The 25,706-nt window shown below is 43.0% G+C and overlaps 1 protein-coding gene across 1 annotated transcript in view; it reads right to left on the bottom strand.

The window, feature by feature from the left end:
* Window positions 1-9,228, bottom strand: part of HECA (hdc homolog, cell cycle regulator) — a 44,562-nt gene extending 35,334 nt beyond the window's left edge. The window contains exon 1 of the mRNA XM_060115229.1: window positions 8,721-9,228. Coding sequence (XP_059971212.1) covers window positions 8,721-8,991 — 271 coding nt within the window. The 5' untranslated portion in view covers window positions 8,992-9,228. The remainder of the gene's footprint in view (window positions 1-8,720) is intronic.
* Between the last annotated feature and the right edge of the window lie 16,478 nt (window positions 9,229-25,706).

Consider the following 25,706-nt stretch of genomic DNA (forward strand, 5'->3'; position numbering starts at 1 on the left):
GGTGATGAAACATCCAGATTTGACCGTCTGGCCCCACTCCCTTTCCAGTCCCGTGTCCTACCACCGTACCTCAAACCAGCCACAGATTCCTGGCAGCAACCAGAACTCAAGGCTCTTTCCCACCCCCTCCTGCTGAAACATCCTTCCTCTGCTTTCAGAGCTAACTGCATCTCTTCCTGCAGCACTCAGCTCAAATGTCCCCTCTTCCAGGAAACGAATCCTTTCTTCCACTGGGCACCCATAGCACATGATCACGTCTCCCGATTATGTCTCTGTCCCAGCTCCACCATAAGCCCAGGGGGGTGCAGATTCTGAGGCCTCCAAGTATAATTCGACATTACACTTCCAGTCATAGAAGACAGTAGGCACATAATGTTTAGTAAATGCATGAGTGCATAGATGAACAACATAGTGAATGAGCAAACGAAAGCTAATGAATGAACTTTCAAGTTGTTACCTGGGGAGAGAGGAGGGTCTTTTGTTTACTTCTCAATAATATTAAGCCCTGGCTCATCCCAGAAAGAACACCCTCAGTGCCTCGCCTCCTCTGAGCTACCCTTCACTTCCATATGCTCAGTTCACTTGCCCCTGTCCTCAGACACAATCTCCAGCTTTAATCCAATATATGACCAGTGGGCTTCCCTAGTGGCGCGGTGGTTGAGAGTCCACCTGCCGATGCAGGGGACAGGGGTCCGTGCCCCGGTCCGGGAAGATCCCACATGCCGTGGAGCGGCTGGGCCCGTGAGCCATGGCCGCTGAGCCTGCGTGTCCGTAGCCTGTGCTCCGCAACGGGAGAGGCCCCAACAGTGAGAGGCCCGCGTACCGCAAAAAAAAAACCAAACAAACAAAGAGTATGTGACCAGTTCACAAGCTCCTGCTCTTTATTCCACAGCTGCCCTTGTGTAGTACATGCAATAACCTACTTGCACTTATTTCCATAAAGACTCCCAACTAGACCGTAAGCCCCCAGGCCCAATTCTTCTGTCCTTGTAATGCCAGAGCCTGACACAGTGCCTGACAAATAGCAGGCGCTCAAAACATATGAGATGGATAAATAAATGAATGAAGAAAGGAAGAGGAAACTGTTCTCACACTATGTTTTTAACTTTTTTCTTTTGGCTAAATCATCTGATTTTTCAAGGTAAACTCTGATCAGAGAGAGATGATGAGGGAAGAAGAAAAAACACTGCATAGTCAAATCAATGCCTGAATAAGAACCTGTATAATACCACAGTCTTTTTCTATATTAATACAGAAACCATCTTACTGTCTCTCAGTGTCTGTTTTCAACACAATAGTTTAACAAGCTTTGTAATTGGATAAGGCTGAACAAATCACAAAACTTATAAAAGATATTGTTGATAGTGTCCATATCTGCCAGACCCTATGCCAAGATCTTTCATATACACTGTTTTTCTTAATCTGCAAAAACATTCCAAAGGGTTGCATTTAGAAAATGAAGGCTGAGAGAGGTTAAGTCACTTGCCCCAAAGTCACTCTGCCAGTAATTGTGACACCTTGGGTTACACCTAGGTCTATTCAAACAGCATGCTTTTTGACTAAAACTTTAAAAATTCTAGGCCTTACTTCTTTTTTTTTTTATTAGTTTCTGCTTTATAACAAAGTGAATCAGTCATACATATACATCTGTTCCCACATCCCTTCCCTCATGCATCTCCCTCCCTCCCACCCTCCCTATCCCACCCCTCCAGGCGGTCACAAAGCACCGAGCTGATCTCCCTGTGCTATGCGGCTGCTTCCCTATCTACCTTACGTTTGGTACTGTATATATGTCCACGCCACTCTTTCGCTTTGTCACAGCTTACCCTTCCCACTCCCCATATCCTCAAGTCCATTCTCAAGTAGGTCTGTGTCTTTATTCCCGTCTTGCCCCTAGGTTCTTCATGACCTTTTTTTATTTCTTAGATGCCATATATATGTGTTAGCATACGGTATTTGTCTTTCTCTTTCTGACTTACTTCACTCTGTATGACAGACTCTAGGTCTATCCACCTCATTACAAATAGCTCAGTTTCGTTTCTTTTTTAGGCCTTACTTCTTAAGATTAGAATAATGGTGCAGACAGAATTTCAAAGGCTTATGCTTTCATCTTCACTATCACCAGTTGCTAAAATGTCATTCACCATCATTAGGTATTTTGTTGAATCCTTGTGAGCCAGCAAATCACTAAGGAGCACAGGGGAAATAAATGCGGCCTTAGAAAAGCGTGGCAGCATCTGCTCCAGGCCCTTGATCCAAATGGGGCCTTCCTACTGCTGCTACACTTGGGGGTTATCAGCAATTCTCCAGCATGCCTTTAAAACAGTAAGAACTAGGAACTGAAGAGGCTGTGGGGAAAGGGCACTCTAGCCACAGCCTTTCCATAGGGCAATCTGTAAGCATGTATGTATTAAAAGTCATAAAAACGTGCACATTCTTTGACATAGCAAGTCTACAGGTAAGAACTTATCTTAAAGAAGTAACTGAATAATGCCCAGAGATGTACAAATAAGAACTTAAAGATCAAACAACAGCAGAATGAGCAGTTTATCCAAGATGCAGACATAAGATGGCATATTAGGCAATCATTAAAAATAGTGATGCACCTGTATTTACCGCTCTGCAAAATATTATACATGTTAAAAGCACATTATAAAATATATGATCTGATATTCTTTTTTTTCCCTGAAAACCCTATGTGTACTTTTAAAAGTCTGTAAGAAAAAAATGTTAAAGGCTATAAGAATATGCATCACAATGGTGATCTAAGTGGTAGGATTACATGCTTGACTAGAAAGTCAAAGAGAACTTTGCCTACCTTCTCTATTTAAAAAAATTTTTTTTCCATTACACCCATTCTATTACTGGCAAAAAAATAAAATAACGAAATATTTTTAATTAAATCAACTCCTTAAAAATTCCGAGGAGCTGGTGATCAAAATCAATCAAGACAGATCTTTTTTCCTAAAGTCTTCCTTTTGATACCTTCAAACTCTTTAAATTGTACATAGCTAACAGCCTGGAGTAAGTTCATAGGAGGATTAAGCTGCAAGATATTTCCCACTTTATCTCCTGTTTTCAATTCTCTATGGAATGATATATATTCTTGGACTTCTAAGAAAGCTGACATTGAAGGTTTGGGTTCTAGAATTTAAGGCTCAGGTCCTGTAACAAGTAAAAAGAGAAAGAGTAAGGACTGTGCGTAAGACACCATTAGCAGAGCATGGAATGGTTCTTACTATAATATACAAAGTACACACCATGAAGCTTTGACGGATGAGGGAATATTTTCTACCAATCTCCATTACAAAGGTGGATTTCAAAAGACAAGGTCTAAAACCAGCAGATATTTTTAAAGACATAAAACATTCACCTTTAGAAAAGGTAAGAAAATTCCAAGAGGACAATGGTGCTCTATATACCTTAGACCCTCAAACAAATATTCCTTGAGTTTAAAGTAAACAGCAGGCAAACATTCTGCAGTTTCCTTCTGATGGATATAGGTCATTTAAAGGTAGTAAAGAGGGACTTCCCTGGTTAAGAATCCGCCTGCCAATGCAGGGGACACGGGTTTGAGCCCTGGTCCAGGATGATCCCACATGCCGCGGAGCACCTAAGCCCGTGCGCCACAACTACTGAGCGGGCGCGCCACAACTACTAAAACCCTCGTGCCTAGAACCCGTGCTCTGCAACAAGAGAAGCCACGGCAATGAGAAGCCCATGCACCGCAGCGAAGAGTAGCCCCAGCAACCAGAGAAAGCCCACGGCAACGAAGACCCGACGCACCCATAAGTAAATAAATAAAATAAATAAACTTTAAAAATAAATAAATAAATGTAGTAAACATTTAAGTAAACACCTAAAAAAAGAAACTATTTAAAATATAATACAGGGGCTTCCCTGGTGGCGCAGTGGTTGAGAGTCTGCCTGCCGGTGCAGGGGACACGGGTTCGAGACCTGGTCTGGAGAAATCCCACATGCTGCGGAGCAACTAAGCCCGTGCACCACAGCTACTGAGCCTGTGCGTCTGGAGCCTGTGCTCCGCAACAAGAGAAGGCTGCGACAGTGAGAGGCCCGCGCACCGCGATGAAGAGTGGCCCCCACTCACCACAACTAGAGAAAGCCCTCGCACAGAAATGAAGACCCAACACAGCCAAAAATAAATAAATAAATTCATTTAAAATATAATACAAACCTAGGACTATAAAAGTGTTTTTGGTGGCCTAAGTATGAGAAAAATACAATTCGTGTTTACGGGGAAGAGGTGGCACTCCAAAAATCTATTTGTAAGCAGATGTATGAAATTCAGAACACATTTTCCATCAAAACAATGTTACTGTATTATGATGGTTACCTCCTGTCCTGTTCTGCGAAGATTTAGTCGTTCCTGAGAACTATTTATCCCATGCCTGCATTTTAGGTGAATGGCACTAGCGGTCTGAGTGAAGAATCTAACATGACCAGCAGCTCTCCTTCACTCACCGCTGAAGGCTCTCAGCTCCCTCTGCACGGAGGCTCTCCAGCTAAGAGACGCCAACCCCCAGGTCACTCCCTCTTCTCCAGCTAAGAGATGCCAACCCCCAGGTCACTCACCAGTCCATGGGGGGGGGGGAGGGGGAGGAGGTCCCGCCCTCATGCCTCAAGGTAAGATAACTCCAGCAGGACCATCCTAGCTCCAGAGCTACCTGTAATCACTGCATCACAGTTCAGCTCCTCCCTCTGCCCGGCCCTGCTTCCCTCACTCCCCCACCAGTAACGATTCCAAGAGCATGTTCAGTAAACCTCTGGCAGGTGAATCTTTGTCTCAAACACTATTTCCAGAATCTAAGACAAGTGGCTAACCCTTAGCAAGCTCATATCGTATAAGTCAGTCACTGTGTGTGTGTGTGTGTGTGTGTGTGTGTATATATGTGTATATATATGTATATATATGTGTGTGTGCATATATGTGTGTGTGTGTATATATATGTATAAATAAATAATACATAATAGATATAGATATCTTATTATATATGTATGGGTAGGTACTATAATCCCATTTTAAATATGCAGAAACTGAGGATCAGAGAAGTCAAATGACTTGCCCCAGATTACAGAGCGAGTGATTTGAGGAGCCAGGTCTACTGAATGCAAGGTCAATCACCAGGTAAACTGACTCCATCTACTTCAAAGAACTGTTGAATGAATGAAGGCAAACTCAGCAGCCCAGGGGTTCTGGTGGCAGTCAGGAATGAGTGGAGTGGTGAACCATGGTCATCCATAAAACAGGAATTTATAAAAGGACTTGGGATCCAGGCCCATTAAAAAGTAGATACTATGACCAAGGTTCATATATTTTTAGGCCTCAAGCAAAAAACCAGTGGCCTAATGGAACCAGAATTCCAGAATGAGGGCTTCCCTGGTGGCGCAGTGGCTGAGAGTCCACCTGCCAATGCAGAGGACACGGGTTCGTGCCCCGGTCCAGGAAGATACCACATGCTGCGGAGCGGCTAGGCCCGTGAGCCATGGCCGCTGAGCCTGCGCGTCCGGAGACTGTGCTCCACAACGGGAGAGGCCACAACGGTGAGAGGCCCGCGTACCGCAAAAAAAAAAGAATTCCAGAATGAAACTACGTGGGTATAACCCACTGCATGATTACTAGATCCTAAAAATAATGACTGGCAAATCTTGTCCACCTACAACCAAAATGTTGCAATATGTGCAGACAGATGTTTACTATATAGGAAGAGGACAGTGCTTTTACTCCAGTCCCCACAGAAATCTTCATACACCTTCATATCTAAAATAAAGCTTCATTTCTAAAAATACTAATAAATTTCTTTTTAGGGCTATAAAGTCCCTACAATTGACATGCAACTTACCCAAGAAGCACAACTGCAACTAGTTCAACTCCTTCAATTACAACCCCACCCTGGCTTCCCCAAGCTTTCCCTAACTAGCAAATCTTTTTTTATAGAATCAGTAGTTATTTATAACTACTGACTAACAGTGAAAAACTAAGAACTAATATTATCCTACCCTGGTGTCCATGCTGCCCAAGAACCACAAGACATAAAACCATTCTATAAACTCCATACAACTACAAACAAACACTATTAACTTTAGGTGAAGTCATTAAGTTTGCACGTTTGCAGATGTAGATCACAACTGACTCGAACAGTGAGAACAAACTGTTTAAAAGATTAATAGAATGTAGATTTACTACACCCTTGGAATAACTGTTTGATTGGTAATATTTATAATCACAAAATCTAATGTCACAGCTAAATAAAATATTGAAATATACTTAGAAATACCATAATAGTTGACTGTCATTTTTAAATTTAAAAATAATTGGGCCTTATCAGTTGATTCTGAGAGTTTGCACATATCAGTTGCCCCTTCCTTTAAAAATTCACCAATGGCATCTCTCCCACCCCTACATTACACAGCACAGCTTTAAATGGCAAAAAACAAACAACAGAAAAAAAGCATTTATAATTTCCTTATTTACCAATTTTGCACACAGGAGGCCTCAGCATCTATGTTCAATTATCATCAACTGCAGTGAGAGGTTCTTCAAATTAAGGTGCATCGTTCACTGAGACTTCACACCAGGTCAGAACCAAGAATGTGGCAACATAAAATTCAACTCACTGCTCTAACATAACTCAAGTTTGTACCTTCTCTAACTGTAATTACTGCAGTGTTTGCCCCATTTCTTCCTCCCCCCCATTCATTTAATAAAACAAGCTCCAAATCAGAAATACATACCTTCACACAGATATATACAGAATTGCTAAATATACCTTAGATTGCCACTTCAGAGGAGAGCAGTAATAGGGACACTATAACCATAGCTTAATCTTTACGAATGAGGAGATACCACCAGTCCTGAGAAAAACATTTCCTCACACCACCTTAAAGTGGCCTAATCTTCTGGAGAAAGAAGAAGAGGAAACGTCAACCTGAAGCTTCCACTAGGATAATAAAACAGCAGGGTAAGCCAGAAATACCCTGGGAATACCAGACCCATGCAGATGTCCTCTCTTGATTGCCACCTCTCCTTTAATACTTAACACAGCACTTATAACACAGTAAATGTTTAATATCTTTTGAATGAATGAATGATAGCTATCATTCACTGATCACTTACTTTTCTTGAGAAACTTTATTAAGCTTGTTACAAATGTAGCAAGCCTTTAAAACAAGTACTGGGGACTGGGTAGGGAAGGGACACTCTGAGCCTCACAATAACCTTATGAGGAAGCCAATACAATCAGCACATAATTCTTTTCCCCAACTTTACAGGTGAGGACATTGAGGCTCAGAAAAGCTGTCCTTCCCAAGATGACAAAACTCTAAATGGCTGAGCCAGGAGTCTGTCTTTTTCCTTTTGCTACATCAATACCAAAATGAAGTTTAGAGCGAGGAAAACAAAAGAACATGGAGAAGACATTCTGGCCAAAAGTTGTATTTTCAAACATTCACAAATGGGATGTTTCTGAGGAAAAAAAAAAACAAAAACAAGTTCCGATTTCAAAATTGCAGAGACACAGCCAATGGGGCCTAAGGTTCTGTTCCTAATAGGCTACCTTTAATCTCCTCTGTTCAGATCACTGTCAGGTTCTTCTAAGTGCAGGTAACCTGTTTAAAAAGTGAGTGATCTACATAAAGAATGGCTTCAAAAGCTGAAACCTACAAGTTAAAAGCCAGATATAAAGAACCTAATCTCCCTTCATTAAAATACACCTATATTCCCCGTCCTGAAAAACTGCCTGACCAGAAGAATTCAAAGAACAGTCCGAGTCCGAAAAAGTGTTTGCCCTATAACTAAAATTATGTCTCTGCAGTGACAACGGCAATCCTGTCACATCTTCACTATTCCTTAAATGCACCCTCAAAAGGTGCATTCAGGCACTACCTAAGATTATTAGGCTTCCTTCTAAAAATGTGAAGCAGAATTAAATAGAGGATGATTTTTTCTTTTTTTAAACTCCGGGCTGAGAACGGAAGTCAAGTTCAGATTCTCTTCCTTCCTCAAGCGAGCAAGAGAATTAAAGAGCACACCCCCACCCCCAGCGACACACACACACACACACACACACACACACACACACACACGAACACGAACACCCTACAGTAAAAATGTCTTGGGGCCTCTTCACCTGTGGCAATCGACACAGCAAGCCTCGGTTTTCTGGGATTTGAGGCTCTCCTTCACTCTGGGGAGGGGAAGGCGGGTGGGTGAGGGGAGCAGAAGCAAGAAGGAACTGGTGCCTAAGTTTTCAATCGGACCATTCTTCTCAACTTGGGCAGCTCTTTTTTTCCTTCCTTCCTTCCTCCCTCCCTTCCTTCCTTCCTTCCTCTCTTCCTCCCTTCCTTCCTCCCTCTCCCCGGTCCGGGGCGCACGCTCGGCTTTGCCAGCGCGGGCACGAAGGGCAGGGCCCGAGCGGAGCGCCGCCGCAGCCGGGCACCCAGGAGTCCCTTGGAGTCTGGGGCGCAGGCTGCACGGGGAGTGCGATCTGTGCGCCGCGCGGACACCGAGCCGGGGTCGCCGATCGACCGCCGCCGCCGGGCGTGGGGACCGGGAAGGGGCAGCCGCGGCGGGGCGGAGGGGCGGGGTGAGCACTTCCTGACTCTCGCATTGTCCACGCATCGCCCGCGCCACCCAGGGCCCCGCCGACGCGCCGTCCCCGTCGGCGAGTAAGTTGGCGCTCGCCCCTCCGGCCCCGTCTTACCGTTCTTGGCGTCGCCAGCCGCTGCAGCCCCCGCGGCGGCCGCGGCGGCCGCGGCGCCGGGCCCCGCGCCTCCCGCACCCGCCGCGCCCCCGGTGCCCGGCACGCCCGCCGCCGCCGCTCCGCAGCCGGCCGCCGCCGCCAGGGCCCCCCCGGCCGCCGCGCCCGCCGCGCCCGCCGCTGCCAGGGCGCCGGCTCCATTTTCCTGCTCGTCCCCGCTGCTGTTGGCGCGCTTGTTTTTGCGTCCGCCTTTACTGTTTTTGGGGTTGGGCATCTCGCGAGTGTCCAGGTGCCCCGCGTCGGCGAAGGCGGCTCCCAGCGGCTCGGCGCCCGGTACGGGAGGCCGAGAACGGAGGGCGCGGGCCGGCGGCTCCTCTGGCGCCCGTCTAGCCGCGCGGCCCGCGCCGCGCCATCCCGGCCGCCGCGCCCTCCCCGGCTTCCTGGGGCCGGCGCGCGGCCACCCGAGGCTCGCAGCCGCGCGGGCGCCGCGGGCTCGGGGCGCAAGCTAGACGCTCCCGAGCCTGAGGGAAAAGGCGGGTCTCGGGCTTGTTTTGATTCGGCTTCTCTGACACGCTCTGGCCCCGCCCCCTCCCGTGACGACACTGGGGATTCGGCCTGGCCGCGCCCACCAGGTGACCTCACGGTAGCCCGGCCCCACCGCGTGACGTCACGCCCCGCGCTGAGTCGGCCACCTTGGAGTGACGTCATCGGGGCGCCCTCACTCCCGGGCCCCTGCTGCACCCCGGTGCCTGCTGACCGACCTTCCTGAAATGGCCCCGAACGCCAATTCAATGGCATCTGGAGTTAGTCGGGGCTCTCCTGACCTTCATGCAATTGAGGCTTAGAACAATATGGTCTGGGAAAAATAGGCGGGCGACCAGAACAGGAATGGAAAGCAGAGGTTTTCTAATTAATCATCCATCGAAAGGCTTTGCCATTCAGAAACAATAGTAGATTCAGAAATTAAAGAAATAGAATTGAGTTCCTAGACAATGGGAAAGCACAGCAGAGTCCGTGAATGGAAGGCGGTCACAGGCTAGTGGTGAAACCGCTCACTCAAACAGGACCCACCATTCCGGGATGTTACTGAACATCGCCTGGGACCAAGAAGCAGGTAGTGCCTGGAGGGGAAACCCAATTCCCTTGGATAGGACTGAGTTGTCCTGAAAGATAGGTGGCCACTGTTGTGAGCAGGTGGAGATTAGAAGGTGACACCTGTGATAAGGTAGTGACTTGAGGGGCAGGGGACCCTGGGAAGAGTTTCACATGGCCTCTTTTTCTGCAGCTCTTTTTCTGCTTTATGGAAAACCAGCTCTTTCCCAACCCTCAGGTCTCAGCTCAAACACATCACTTCCTTCATGATGATATAACTGACATACCTCCCCAGAAGAGCTATCAGAAGTATCACCTCATCCATCTCTAATTATGTTGTCAAAGTATATGTTTACTTATTTCCTGTCTATCTGCTTCTCATATGAAAGCTCCATAGGTAGGAGATTTTATGTGTCTTGGGCACCTCAGCGGACAGCTAGGATATATATGTTGAGTGTATAAATTAAGTACTTTCCCCATAAACTATGGAGCGAAAACTATGTTAGCTGACAATTTACAGTTCTCCCTTCCTATATAGTATGATCTTCTTTAATTAACCCAGCTCTCCAGTAAAGAACCTTAGGCTGTGTTCTGAAGCATAAAGAGGTAGACAGGGAGGTACCCGCCCTGTGCCCACCTAATGGGGAGACTCTAACTGGGAACTCTGGGCATTTATAGCAGAGTCTGTTCCAGAGCCTGGAGCTACAGGAAAGAGCACTGGATACTCAGGAGCAATTGGTGGTTGGACTTTTCAGTAGGGAAGTGATGAATCTTTTAATTCCCTAATTTTGTTTGAGGAAAGTGACTCTTTAGAGGGCCACCTCATAGTTGTAATAGATATTTTGTGCCTATACTTTCATGTCTATTTCTCCCCCACCCAACTCCCCTAAGCAGTAGAAGAGCCGGGATTGTCTATCTTTCTAACTAATTCTGCAGAGTCTAGCATAAAACCTGACCCACAGTTAGTGTTCAATAAAATTTTGTTGAATGGAGGATGCCTAAAGCATTCTTCTTCTGGATACATTTTTCTGAACCTTAAAGTCTCAGCTAAATCATCAATTCTCTAGGAAGCCTTCTCTGATACCCCAAAGTTAGATTCATCCCCATGTGCTCCCTGTACCTTGCCCACCACAAGAGCTTGCACACACAGTATTGAAATTGCCTATTTACTTGTCTCTTGTCTGGGACCCCACTAGACTATAAGCTCTGTGATGGCAGAAGCTGTCTGTCTTAGTCGTCACTGTATCCATGGTACCTAATGTGGTGCATGGTACACAGTAGGTATTTAATAAATGCATGACAAATACATGAATAAGTAAATGGACAAATGCTTTGAAGGTAGATGCAGCAGGATTTGGTGGCCACTTGGACGTGAGGGATGAAGGAGAGCGTTAAGAAATTCTGAATACTGGAGGAAAGGTTGATGGAGGTTAATGAAAGGAAGACTTCAAGGGGAGGGTATTGGTGCTGTGGAGGAATGTAGTGAGTTAGTGTGGGCCACTGGACTTAGGTTAATTTCATTACTGATATCCCTCACTAGACATGGCTGAGAGATCTCAAAATATTTTGGTAACTTTGGCTTTGACTTTTTTTTCTTTAAGTGTTTTGAGTTTTGGTTTTTTCTTTAATGGTGAGGATGAAGAAGCTTTAAAGTACAGGAAAATTGAGATAATTCTTTTCTTGAATAAGCATGTTGCTGTCATGCCATATTGAATCAGAGTAATCGTGCATGTACCCTGCAGACAGACATTCCCACCAGCTGCCTCCCACCTCTACATAACTGAGACTTCAGAGTTGGAAACTTTCCCACAAAAATATCATAATTGGCTCAAAGCACACAGACACCCAGCCAGTTGCTGTTCTTGTTCATTGTGTGAGCCACCTCCTTCTCATTCAAACTGAAACAAAGTGAAAAGGAGGAAGGAGAAGCGGGCCACTTCTTCCATGCCCAACCTTGCTAGTCTATTTTTGGCCTTAGTCAAATTTGACACACGGGCAATAGTTCTGATTTTATTGCAACAACAACAAAAAATGTACTAAATTCAAGATGTTAAAAACAAAACTTAGGTACAGTTAAAGGATTCCATTTTCTACTTTACATACAACATGTGGAATTTCACAGGAATCCTACTGTTCTAGTCCTTTTATCTTTCCCTTTTCCCCACCGTTTCTGAAGGAGAAAGAGAGGGAGGAGGGAGGGAGGGACGGAGGAAGGAAAGAAAGAAAAGAAAGAGAGAACCAGGCTAAAAAGCACAAGATGGAAGAGATGACACAAAGCCCTCCCCTCAGATGCTTCCGGGGGAAGAACTCTAGGAAAACTGAGGAAGCCACTGAGCTCTGGAGAGCCACACTTGGCTTCTCTTTCTTTAATTTCCCTGATCAACTCATGTGCTCTGAAATAAACTTCAGAAAAATCGTACTTCTACCCAAGGTTTCCTTTCTCCAAACATCATTACTTGCTCCATCACCCAGGTCTTTGCAAAATTCAATAAAACACAGCAACAAATTAAGGTCACCGAAAGTAAACAATTTACACCCTGGAGAAAAGGAACAAGCTAATCTTCAGGGCTGGATGAGAATAAGTGGTCATTGTTTCAATGTCCTTGTTCTGTTTGGGTTTTTCGTTTGAAACTTGTCCCTGTCTTCTGAACTCTCAGAGTGAACTAACTCATCTGGGCCAGAGTTAGCTTGATCTGCTAACATCACTTTAAGTAAATATACCTTGAACAATGTATATTATCTCTTTGCACCAGTTTCTTCCTCTGGAAATAGCTTCTCCTTTGCCCACAGGTTTACTTTGAGGAATAATGATAATTGTGATGACAAAGAACTTTGACAAAAATGGAATACTAATATAAATAATAATATGGATTATTAAATGCCATAGATCTGCTCTCCTATTAGATCATTCCCAATTATCAACAGTAATTTTGTCTCAAATATGTACCCTCAAAATCTCTGTTCAGGCCTTTAGTTTGACTTTTACATTATTTCCATAATATACAAAAGCAGTCACATAAAAGATCAGAATTCTGCTCTCAGTGGCCCCTGTACTGGTTGCTTACTCCACGTCAGTGACTTCTTTGCTCATACTGTTGTCCCAACTCAGCATTAACACTGTCTTGGACCCCAATAATCTAAACAGGATGCTCCTTTCAAGGAATAGATCAAGTATAATCTTTTGCAAGACAGATTTCCCTGGACTCATACCACCCCATACTCTCATTTTCCACCTCTGTGTGCCTACCACCTGGCTCCACCAATGTTTTCCAAACTATGGGTCATATTCTCCTGACAGGTTTTAAAATTAATTCAGAGGGTTTCTCTCAGGATTTTTTGTAAATTGGAATAGAATAGAAAATATCAGAATGCATTGCATATAGAAATTAAGTATTGTTTTGTAAAACATACATATTATTTTGTAAAAGTTAGTTTTACACACACACAAACCCAAACAAATATATATAATATATATATATATACTGAGTCATGATGTAAAGTCCATTTCTCATTGTGGGTGCAGACAAATGAACAATGACAACAAAAAAGTCTGAAAGTCACTTGCTATACCATACCATGAAGTATCTGATTTTATACAGGCTTTCTTTCCAAGGTCTTCTCACCACAGGGAGAGCATTTTCTCTCTCCCATTATATTTTAAATTCTCTGAAGATAAGCACCATTTCCTCCGATGAGCCTACCATCAAGAGTGCTTTGGGCTTCCCTGGTGGCGCAGTGGTTGAGAGTCTGCCTGCCGATGCAGGGGACACAGGTTCGTGCCCCGGTCCAGGAGGATCCCACATGCCGCGGAGTGGCTGGGCCTGTGAGCCATGGCCGCTGAGCCTGCGTGTCTGGAGCCTGTGCTCCACAACGAGAGAGGCCACAACAGTGAGAGGCCCGCGTACCACACACACACACACACAAAAAGAGTGTTTTGCTTACAAGTACAACAAACACATATGAAACAAACAAAAAAATTAATCACCTATTAACCTGAATGGAAACACTTCTTTTCTCATACAGTGGTCCCCTCAGGTCCCCAGGAGATAGGTTAGCAGAGGCTAGCATTGTCAAAGGAGGCTTCATTGGAAAGCGTTGAAGATCAGCCTTTTAAAAAGGCATGAAAGCAAGAATAAGTATGGAGCATACAAAGGGGAGAGAGGAAGCTGTAGACACTCTAGTGTTTGTCAGGTGGAGCTGGAACAATCAGATCACAATGGGCCCAGTGCAGCAGTGGACACACAGCTGGTTACAGTCCAAACCTTGATAACTGCTAAGAAAGCTAGAACTCACCCTCCCTCTTTCCTTTCCTTGCTTTCTTTTTCCCCAATAGTAGTTAATTACTATACTACATAGTTTTTATTACTATATGATATATTTTAATGTTTATTTACTTTGTTTACTGTCTTTCCTCACTAGAATGTAGATTTCAAGAGGGTGAGGATTTCTCTGTTGAATCCTCGGTGCTTAAAACAGTGCCCTGCAGATAGTAAGTGTTCGACACATATTTGTGGAATAAAAGAACATATAGAAGAACACCAGAAAAGAATAGTTCAAACCAGAGGTCAAGGGGGGGGGAAGAAAGAGCCTCTAAAACCATATTACTATGTTCTTGGTAGTCATAACATCCTTCTCCCATAGCCAGTGTAATATTTAATCCAAAGGAGACTAGCTTTGTATAACAAGGAGCCCTATGACAGCCATATCTTCTTCAGCAATTGCAGTGACCATGCTAATATCACTTTCTACACCTTATATCTCCTCCCAAACTGGCACTGAAAATTCCAAGACTCTTTTGTCACCTAGATTTCATCTTCAAGATCTTCTTTGTTTCTTTCCAATTAAATCAGTATTCTTCTACATTGCCACTCTAAAGCACGATTTCACCACTATGCTTTCGTCTCTCCTTCAACTGTCTACAAGGTTTGATTTAAATAATACAGCATTGGTCTTCTCTAAATACCTCTTTTAATACTGCACTAGTTCTATTGCTGCCTACCAAATTACCCCACAATTTCGCAGCTCAGAACAACAAACATGCACTATTTCACAGTTTCTGCATCAGGAATCTAGGCATGGCTTAGCTGGGTCCTCAGGCTCAGAGTGTCTCGCAAGGCTCCAGTCCAGGTGTCAGCAGGGATGCAGTCCTGTCAAGTCAAAGCTTATCTGGGGGGAGGATCGCTCCTGAGGTTGTTGGCAGGATTCAGTTCCTCAGGGCCGCTGGCCCGAGGCCTCCCTCATTTCCTTGTCATGTGAGTCCCCACAGAGGGCAGCAGCTTCACCGGCGTGAGCAAGTGAGATAGCAGAAGAGAGTAAACAAGACACAAGCCAGTCTCTTGCAACTTAATTTCACAAGTAACATCCATCATCTTTGCTGCACTCCGTTCCTTAAAAGCAAGTCCCTGGTTCAGCCCACACTCAGGGGAGAGGATCACACAAGGACATGAATACCAGGAGATGGGGATCATTGAAAACCATCTGAGACGTTGCCCACAAGTATGTTAATATATTGCTTGCAATCCAAATTCTAATTCCTAAGGGCTTCAGGTTTAGTTTATAAGACAAGAGGGGTAGATTGTGGTAATCACTTCATAATGTATACATGTATCAAAACATCGGTCTCTGTACACTGTAAATATAAACAATTTTTATTGGCAATCTGACAAAAAGAGTGAGAAAAGGTACTGACTTGTTCTGGTTCTTTCTTTTTAAATTACTGTTTCAACTAATCAATCTTTGATGACTAAATTTCACGCATTTAAAACTTTTGCAAAATGACTTTTGCTTAAACTTTTTCAATCATCTTATTCAAAACACTACTGATGGGGCTTCCCTGGTGGCGCAGTGGTTGAGAGTCCGCCTGCCGATGCAGGGGACACGGGTTCGTGTCCCAGTCCGGGAAGATCTCACATGCCGCAGAGCGGCTGGGCCCATGAGCCATGGCCACTGAGCCTGCGCGTCCGGAGCCTGTGCTCCGCAATGGGAGAGGCCACAGCAGTGAGAGGCCCGCGTACCGCAAAAACAAACAAACAAACAAACAAACAAAAAAGTCCACTACTGATGTTTAGAACAAACACACAGTATAGTACATTATTGGATCCGAATGCCTGCTTCAAGGACATAACTTTTTTAAGTGCTAAGGTTACTGCGTGCCTTTTTCCGGAGTTAATTTTGATTGATCTTAAATAGAATTCTCTCTCAAGATTCCTCTTCCTCTTTTATTTCTACTTAGAACAATTTCTACCAAGGGTATCCTGAGGAACACTGCTTACAAAAGATGTGCCTCTATTTCTATGGTTAAATAAGTCTAAGAAACACTGCATATTTTATGAGTCATGATATACATTACTATAGTAAAGACCCTAAGAAGTCCAGCAGTAAAGAAACCTGCTTACTCCTAACTTAGAATTTCCCAAGTTTATACAACCTATAAATTCCTTTACATGTAATACCATTAACATCCTGTAAAACTAGAGTTCTGCTAAATAGTTTTTTGGGAAAATAGTGCCTTTGAGCAAAAAATAACTACTTCTAGCATTAGTGTTCAAGTGAATAGATACAATGGTGAAAATTCAAATGAAAGGTAGACAGTGGATCCCTCTTGTAGGCAACCAGTTCTTTGGAAAATGTCTTGAGAAAGATCTTTAAAAACTCTATAAACTCCAGCTGTTATAATAAGGATGCATTAAGTACTAATTCTAAATTATGTAAAACAGCTGAACATTCACGATACTGCTTCCATTTTCAGAAACGTATTTATGCTATCATTATTCCATTGAAGAACAAAAAAATTAGTGTCCACAACCTACTAAGGACTACTTTTTTTTCCAATGGGAAGACATCTTTACCAATATTACAACCAGAAGTAGCATCCAACTTTTGTTCAGAACTTTTGCTATAATAAATACTCTAGAATCTGAAAATAAATCTCCTGTACCCTCTGAGTATGATAACAGTTCTTTTCTTTGCCTTCACATGAAGAATCAGTTTCACCTTTAATCCAGTTATAAGGGTTGTTATGTATGTTTCTGGAATTAGTTTTGCTTGATAGTGAATAGAATTCTCTCTCAAAATTTCCTTTCCTTCTGCAGAATATTCATTCTGAGTACCTGAATGTAAATATGGTACTGCATGTATTGAAGATAACCACAAGTTTGCTACTCCTCTCTTCAAGTGGTGAAGTCTATTTCCCCTCCCCTTGAGTCTGACTTGGCCTTGTGACTTGCTTTGACCAATTAAAAATGTAGCAAAACTGACGTTGCTCCAGTTCCCATCCCAGCGTTCACTCATACTCTCTTAAAGCCAGACATTATGCTGTGAAGGAGCTTGAGCTAGACTGTGGAATGAAGAGAGTCCAGTGGAGGAGGTGACAAAAGACTCTTTGCTTTTGACCAAACTTGAATCAGACTCCTCAGGGTCCTCTTGTTGATTAGGCCAGTTTATCAAAAATATCCCACCCTTGGTATCTTATTGCCCTGGCCTGCCCTCAGCAAGAATCCTATCAAGTTGGTTTAGCCAGACTCTCCCTACCCCTGATGTTTTCTCTCAGTATTTTTCCATCCACTGACCCCCACCCAGCTCTGCGGCTGTAAATTCCTAGTGTTTCTTGTTGTGTTTGGAGTTGAGCCCAATCTCTCTCCCCTTGTTAAAAATCTCTCTCCCCCTGAATAAAGTCCGCCTAACCATCTTAAACAAGTTTCAGGAATACATTTTTCCTTAACAAAGGATCTTGGACAGCTGGAAGATAAGAAGCTGTCTTCCAGCCTCAGCCAAGCTCCTAGCTCAATGGTTCTCAGCCTGAGCAGTTTTGCCCCCGGGGGCATTTTTGGTTGTCACTTCTAGCATCTGGTAGGTAGAGGCCAAGGATGTGGTTAATCCTGCAATGCACAGGAGAGCCTCCACAACAAAGAATTATCCCAGCCCCAAATGTAGTGCCAAGGTTGAGAAATCCTGTCCTAGCTGAATGCAGCCATATGAGTCACCACAGCTTCACCATATAGAGCAGATTGTCCAGATGAGCCCATTCAAGCCACAGGATTGTGAGAAATAGTACCTAGCTGCTGTTCTAAGCAGCTCTCAGAATAGTTTCAATGCTTTGCTCTTGTTTAATCACTGAGGAGGGGAAGGGAAGGAGTCCTGACTTGTAGTGTTTGCACCTGCCCAAGGTATAAATGCTCCTACCATGGCCAAGTTTAGGTTACCAACATAAGCCACAGAACACAAGGCTATAAAGAGGTGTGACAGTTGGCTCTGTGAATCAGTAGGACTTGGTTATACTGTCCTAGGCAACTGAGGCAACATATGTAAAACGTCTTTTTATATCTGAATTCTAGGCAGGGGCTTTCCCATGTTCCGTTGACCACCTAGTCAGGGGTCTCTACTTATATACTGTCTGTGATCACATTTCTATCAGAAGCTTCTTTAAATGCCGAGACATTGATTCCAGTATTTCTGCCTTGCACAATTTTTGACACCATTAAAACTGTCAAATTGGGTTTAGTCAAGAGGCTCCCACAGAGGATCACAGCATGGACTCCACTCCAAAGTAATGCCACAGCACTCTCAAATCTGAAGTCCTGAGGCAAATGGTCTGATTTGGAATAAAATATTGCTCTCCCTAAACTGTGGGTTTTCTTTGAGAAATGTAACTTCTGAACAATAACTAGAGGATCCAGGCTAAAGTGGAAGCAGGGGTGGGGAGACAACCACCTAGGACGGTTTTGGGCCCATGCTAAGGCATGCTTTTGTTCAGAAAAAAAAAATTTTTTTTTTGGCCACTTGGCTTGCAGGATCTTAGTTCCCTGACCAGGGATCGAACCCTGGCCCCTGGTAGTCAAAGAGCAGAGACCTAACCACTGGACCACTGGGGAACTCCCCAGAAAAAAAATTTTTTTTCCAGATAGATGGAATTTCTTCTAGCACATAAGCCCAAAACATTCTTTGTTATTTCCTAGAGCACCCATTCATCAGGTTTCAGGGTGGACACTGGATTTAGGTTCTATTAAGTGTTATTAAAGCTGTGTGGTTAGGAGACTATGCACAGAGCCACACTTCCCGGGTTTCAGGCTTGGCTTACTAGCTGTGTGACCTTCGGCAACTTATTTGTGAAACAGGGATAATAATGGTATCTATTTCAGAGTTAAGACAGATAATTTTTTTTTTTAATTTATTTATTTATTCTTGTCTGTGTTGGGTCTTCATTTCTTTGTGAGGGCTTTCTCTAGTTGTGGCAAGCGGAGGCCACTCCTCATCGCGGTGCGCGGGCCTCTCACCATTGCGGCCTCTCCTGTTGCGGAGCACAGGCTCCAGACGCGCAGGCTCAGTAGTTGTGGCTCACGGGCCCAGTTGCTCCGCAGCACGTGGGATCTTCCCATACCAGGGCTCAAACCCGTGTCCCCTGCATTAGCAGGCAGACTCTCAACCACTGCGCCACCAGGGAAGCCCAAGACAGATAATTTTTGTGTAGTGCCTAGCACATAGTAAGCTCTCAATAAACAATAGCTATTGTTTTTATTAGCAGGAGCATTTGAAGTTTATATTCACTGTTGCTACTCAAAGGCCCTCCTTTTTACTGTAAATGCTATTTAACATTCTACTTTTTTAACTGTAAACAAGTTTTTTTTTCTAAAAGCAGTGCTGGTTTTAGGTCAAGGATAAACTGTTTTCAGCAGACAACTTTAGTCTCGTCCAAGAACAAACCACACACTACTTCCTGTTGTGTGCAAATACGGGTACCTTAAAGAGACAGTCAAAACCAGGGACACACACAGATGCGAAGATTGCAACAGAGTGCACTCTGGTGTACACAGCTGGCAGCCAGAATGGGAGAAGATTATAAGAAGCAATGCTTTCTTTGCCCAAGAGTTTGAAGTTGATTTGTGTGGGTATAAGAAGTTTTTGCAAGTTACTAGATTAAAAAATAATGCAATGAAAACAGTATTTTTGGAAGAATGGTCTGACAGTAACATTCAGGACTGACAGGATAGAAAAGGTGGTGACTCAGAAGCCAGCAGAAAATCTACTGTATCATTTTGGGGATGAGATCGTGAGAGTTTGGGAGTAGGAAGTCAACGGGGGAACCAGAGGAAGGGATGTACATGACAGACATTTTGAAGGAAGAAATCATAGGCCCTAAAGACAAAAATCTTTGACCTTAAAGAAAGGCAATCTCCCATATGCTAACACATATATATGGAATATAAGAGAAAAAAATGTCATGAAGAACCCAAGGGTAAGACGGGAATAAAGACACAGACCTACTAGAGAATGGACTTGAGGATATGGGGAGAGGGAAGGGTAAGCTGTGACAAAGTGAGAGAGTGGCATGGACATATATACACTACCAAATGTAAAATAGATAGCTAGTGGGAAGCAGCTGCATAGCACAGGGAGATCAGCTTGGTGCTTTGTGACCACCTAGAGGGGTGGGGTAGGGAGGGTGGGAGGGAGGGAGATGCAAGAGGGAGGAGATATGGGAACATATGTATCTGTATAACTGATTCACTTTGTTATAAAGCAGAAACTAACACACCATTATAAAGCAATTATACTCCAATAAAGATGTAAAAAAAAAAAAAGAAAGGCAATCTCATCAATATCTTATTTGGTTTAGATGGATACCATGAATTTCAATACCCACAAATAAATTGGTAGCACATTCCATTCTGGGAAAGCCCATAAGGGTAAAAAAGAACCCAATATTTACCCTATTGGTCTGTTTGCTTTTAAAGAACAAAATTAATTTACTATTAATCAAGATTTGAAAGCTCTAGTTAACACTGGGCATTTTGCCATTAAAGATGTTGCCCAGTGAGCTAGATGTCTTTTGTACCAACTCTGGATTAAGCCAACAATCCTGGGTTCAATGGTTTCTCAAGACAATTTTAAGTTTCAGTCTGAGATGAAAGAAGTGCCAGACATTTCCTGCCCAGCCTTCTAGGTGACTCTATTTCCTAACCTAGTATCCAAAGAAGTAGATTTAACTACTCAACATGTATTTTTCTGGTACCAATTTTATGCAAAGCTCTGTAATAGATGGATAGCAAGCACCGTTCATTTATAAGTCACAAAGGTGTCATGACCATAGCATGAACAGGTTAAACAGAAGGAACTTTAGATTTGCTCCATCTATTTACCTTTAACTCACGTATGGGATATCTTCTGACTTCTTGTCTATAGGTGACAATTTGATTCACAGTCTTTTCCCTTTGTCTTACCACAGAAGAGAAAACAGGCATGGATCAGATTACCAGCTGATTCTTTTCTATTTTATAATGACAACTGCATTTGGTTTTTTTTCAAAATATTTACTGAGCATATAATGAAGGTCTGTGCCAGATCCAACTGCAGTGATGAAGAAACAAACCCAGTCCACTCTCATGGAGTTCAGAGCCTGGTGAGAGAAAGCCACAGATAATGTCCTTATTCTCATGTCTTTCTTCAAAAGGACTTACAGAGAACAAAGAGATGTGCAACATAAGAAAATGAAGTATATTAGAAGAAATGAGAAAGATAAGGCAAAGGGAAAGCAATGATGGGATCATACAATAGAGGTGGACTAATACACAAAATAAATACAATGAAGGCCTACATGTATTTGCTAAGGATCCACTAGGAATTTGCCTCTAAGCTTTTTAGCAATCTCTGTAAAAGAAGAAACATGGTCAGTTACACAATCCACAGGTTCCACCAGATAAAAGCGGACCAACTACTCAAGAAAAATATAGCTAGTCCTGATATAAGGCCAAACAAACCAACCCCCAAGGATCCTATAAATGCAATACTATTGATATCCTGAAAAGCATCCTCAATAATATCCTTATAGCGAAGGAGTGGAGCTATTTCTTATAGCACATCTCAGTGTGAGCTGATGTCTTATCATCAAAGTCCAGTTCAGTAAAAGCAATTTTACATGGTTTTGCCTAAGCAGAAAAATTCATTATAATGTGATAGAAATATGCATAAAGTTCTATGGGAGAACAGAGGGGACACAACTGCAATTTCATTGTTCAAACTGTTGGAGCATGGGACTTCCCTGGTGGTGCAGTGGATAAGACTCCGTGCTCCCAATGCATCTAGCTCCCTGGTCAGGAAACTAGATGCTACATGCATGCCGCAACTAAGAGTTAGCATGCCACAACTAAGGAGCCCTCACGCCACAACTAAGGAGGCCGCATGCCGCTCCTAAGGAGTCCGGCTGCCAAAACTAAGACCTGGTGCAACCAAATAAAAAAAAACCAAAAACACTGCTGGAGCAGATGTCATCATTGAGGAGAGATCCTGGGAACTTCTATTCAATTTCCAAAGGAAATATGCAAGTTTTGCTGCAAACACCTAACCTTCTTAAAACTCGAATTTTTATTATGGATGCAATATTGTTTTAAAAGGGCATTCTCACCATGGCAAAATTCACATTAAAAAATTAAAAGACACTATCAATTGAAAGATTCTCATTTTCTCTACAGGGTATATATCTCAGCTCACCTTTAATATTAAATATGATGAATAATAAATTGAGGGAAAAAAAGAGTCTACTAACCTGAGGGGTGGGTACCCATAGAATCGATGAGAGGTTAGAGTTATATCAAGTTTATAGTAGGCTCCCCTGCAAACCCAAGACCACAAAACAAAGGGAGTTCTTGGGAGATGAGTTCTGATTCCATGTTAAACTGCATTAAAAAAAATGATATGGTCAGGAGTTAGATTTCTACCTGATAATAGAAAAAGAAAGAGCAAACAGAAAAAGAGGTTGTCGACATAATTCACACATCTGGTATCAAAGAGTCTTACATTGCTAATCCATTCAATGAAAAGGGGTGACAAGATTTGTCTTGAAGGGAAAGAAAAGCAAAAAGAATGTAAATGCTTCTATGGTTGGTTTTATGAAGGAAGTATTATTCTTCAGTATTCAAACAGGTGTGAAACGGAAGTGGCATTTTCCAGCTCTTTGTACCACGACCAGCTTCCTCATCAACAGGTACAGGGCAGCCTGGGTGAACCAGCCAAGTGAGTGACAGAAGGGTCTCCATAGCACGGTGACTGAGATTAACACCCGATAACAAAGGATAATGTTAAATCTCCACAGATAAAAATGCACAAAACGAGAATGATTGGCACAGATGAGAAATCCACTTGCCCAGCACCAGTCAAAGAGCACCGAGAACCATTCGCATTGATTCTCTGTCTCCCAGTACCTGTGATTAGCTGCTGAGATTACAAAACAATAGTTAAGATCTAAAGCACCCAGCCGTGCTTTAGATACTAAGGTTGACAACATTTTGTGCGTGACAGAAATAAAAACCGAGTATTTCAAATCCATCTGCCACCCTGTAAAGAGGGTGGAGCATTCAGCTTAAGAACCTTTTGTCTGCTGAGCACAAATGAAGTCATCCTTGGTACTCCAGACACTTGGAGACGGTATTAAGTGATGGGTGAGGAGGCGTGGGCGTGAGATCTATTTCTAAGCAGAGAGAGGGGAAAGGTGGGCGGGAAGGAACCTAGAAGGGGAGGAAGCTGGAGGTGTTATGAAAGGGGAGGGAAGAGGAAACACAGGGAGCTAGCGACGCATCAACTGGTGGGAGGGAGAGGGAGAGATCTGGGGGAGAAAAGAGATTTGAGGAAGGAGACTCGCCTCTTCGAGGAGATGTTTTGCCCTGTAACCAACTGCCCCAGTCTCCATATACGCGTATATCACAATATAAAACCTTGTGTAAAATACCAGTAAATATATCACAATAAAAAACCTCGTGTAAAATACCACTGGCTTCCGGGATGGATTTTCTTTGGGGGAGCCAAAAGTCGTGTTTGATCCTACTTCACAGCTGGAGTGGGGCGAGAATAGAGGCGGCCCTGAGAGGACAGGCACATCCATCCAGTGTATTTTCCTAACTCTGTGACGAGCCAATAAAAATCATTGAAAGCCTGCAGCCATCTTTGTCTCCACATCACTCTTCCCACTTCATCCACTGCGTGTCCAGATCCTGTAGATTCCGCCTCCCCAGTCTCTCACAAGTAGACCTCCTTCCTTTCTATTCCCACCACCATTTCCCCTGTATGACCTCCCCTGACTTCTGGCAGGGCTCAATCTCTCCCAGCCCTCAAGACCCGCCACCCTTTTCTGTAATTCACTTCCCCCTTGGATCTGTTCTAACTTATATTTTGAACTATTGATATTTACGCAGACACTGACTCTCTGAGTACACCGGCAGCTATATGAGAGCTGCGTTCTCCTCAACTTTATAGATTTGACAAATAGCGTTTAGGAAATCTTTGTGGAAGCAAAGGAAGAGAAGGAAAAGGGAATGAAAAGGGAAGTAGAAAGGGATGGAATAAAATGAAAGGGGAGAGAAAGAAGGGAGTGGAAGAAATTAAGTAGCATCTTTTTATCCGGGGTATGTAATAGGTCTTCCGTACAAGTTTAATTTTGTCTCTTCTCAAAATAATCTTTTCTGTACTTTTTCTTTTTTCGTAACCGCATCCTTATTTTATTTGGAATAGGTGACTCACACAGCATTGATACATATTCAAATACCAGTGTTTAGCCCCACATTTCCCTCTTACCCTAATACCTCTTCTACTTTGATTTTCTTTACAATCAATGTTCTTTATTCTTAAGATAGTAGAAAAATAGACTCAAAAGTTTGGAGGCTGTTCTAAATAATTTTATTCTACTACATACTTTATTTATCCTTCCTGAGTATCAGAGGTATTTCATGAGGGCCAGTATGTTATATATTTCTAAAATTATTATTTTTTCTCATTTCTCTGGCTCAGAGAAATCTGACAAGAACCTCTGCAGCTGCACTGGTTATAGTCTCAGACTGATCCCCAGCCAGGTGCAAAGACAATGGCTGTTTATTAATATACCCCAGGCCAGCTGTTGTCTTAACATGTGCAATGCCCAGGCCCTGGGGAGGAGGACTCTATTTTATCTGCAGCCTCCCCTTTTTGGGTAAGGAATAAACTTTGCTATCAGTTTTGAAATTGCTTCTAATAAGTTAAAATAAATAAATTTTGTTTTATGCAATATATTTTTCACCCAAAGCACCAATGATAAACCCTAATGTCTGCTGTGAAATGATTGGTGAAATGATGTATGTGATTTCACTCGAGTCTGCCATGGAAATCAATCCTCCATGAAAGAACCCTATAATCGGGTATAATTGAACATAATGAACAGGTAAAACATGAAACAGAAGAACACATTGGCAGGTAATATGTAAGAGGACCAAGGGAATACTCGTAAAAGGGAGACAAGACAATATAGGTGGTATTTCAGTTTTTAAAACTACTAACAAAGTTCTCTAAGGAACCCCCCAAATAGCGAGAGGGGCTCAGCTTGCAAATAGGCCATGCTCTCCATTCTGTCCCTTTTAAGTTTGTGCCTTATTCATAAATACTTGATCATCATCATTCATAAATACTTATCATCTAAAATCAGAGAAGCGGCAGAAACCAAAGTATTCTGTGTCAGATTTATTTTATCCAAAGTCATACAATCTTACATTGGGAAGAGACCTTGCAATCTGAACTCCTGTTGAGCCCTGGAATTCCTTCTACCAAGTCCTGAAGCAGATGATCATTTAGCCTTAGACTGACTCCAAACTTGCTTCATCATTTAGCCTTAACTTGAACTCTTCCCATGACAGTGAGCTAAGGCAGGCTACTACATTATTGGAGATTTTTGTTTCCCAGAAAGTTCCTCTGTATGTTAAGGTGAATCTTGCTTCCTTATAATTTCTCTTGATTGATCATAGTTTTGCTCTCTGGAAGATTCTATGTTATAATTTGTGGAGAAACCCTTGAGTAGATAGAGTGACCATTTAAGATATCCTAGGTCTGAAGTGTAGAGAATTAAGAGAGGTGAAATAAGATACATACTTATATATCCAACAATGC

Source organism: Mesoplodon densirostris, chromosome 12, assembly GCF_025265405.1.
Source record: "Mesoplodon densirostris isolate mMesDen1 chromosome 12, mMesDen1 primary haplotype, whole genome shotgun sequence".
Classification (NCBI taxonomy): domain Eukaryota; kingdom Metazoa; phylum Chordata; class Mammalia; order Artiodactyla; family Ziphiidae; genus Mesoplodon; species Mesoplodon densirostris.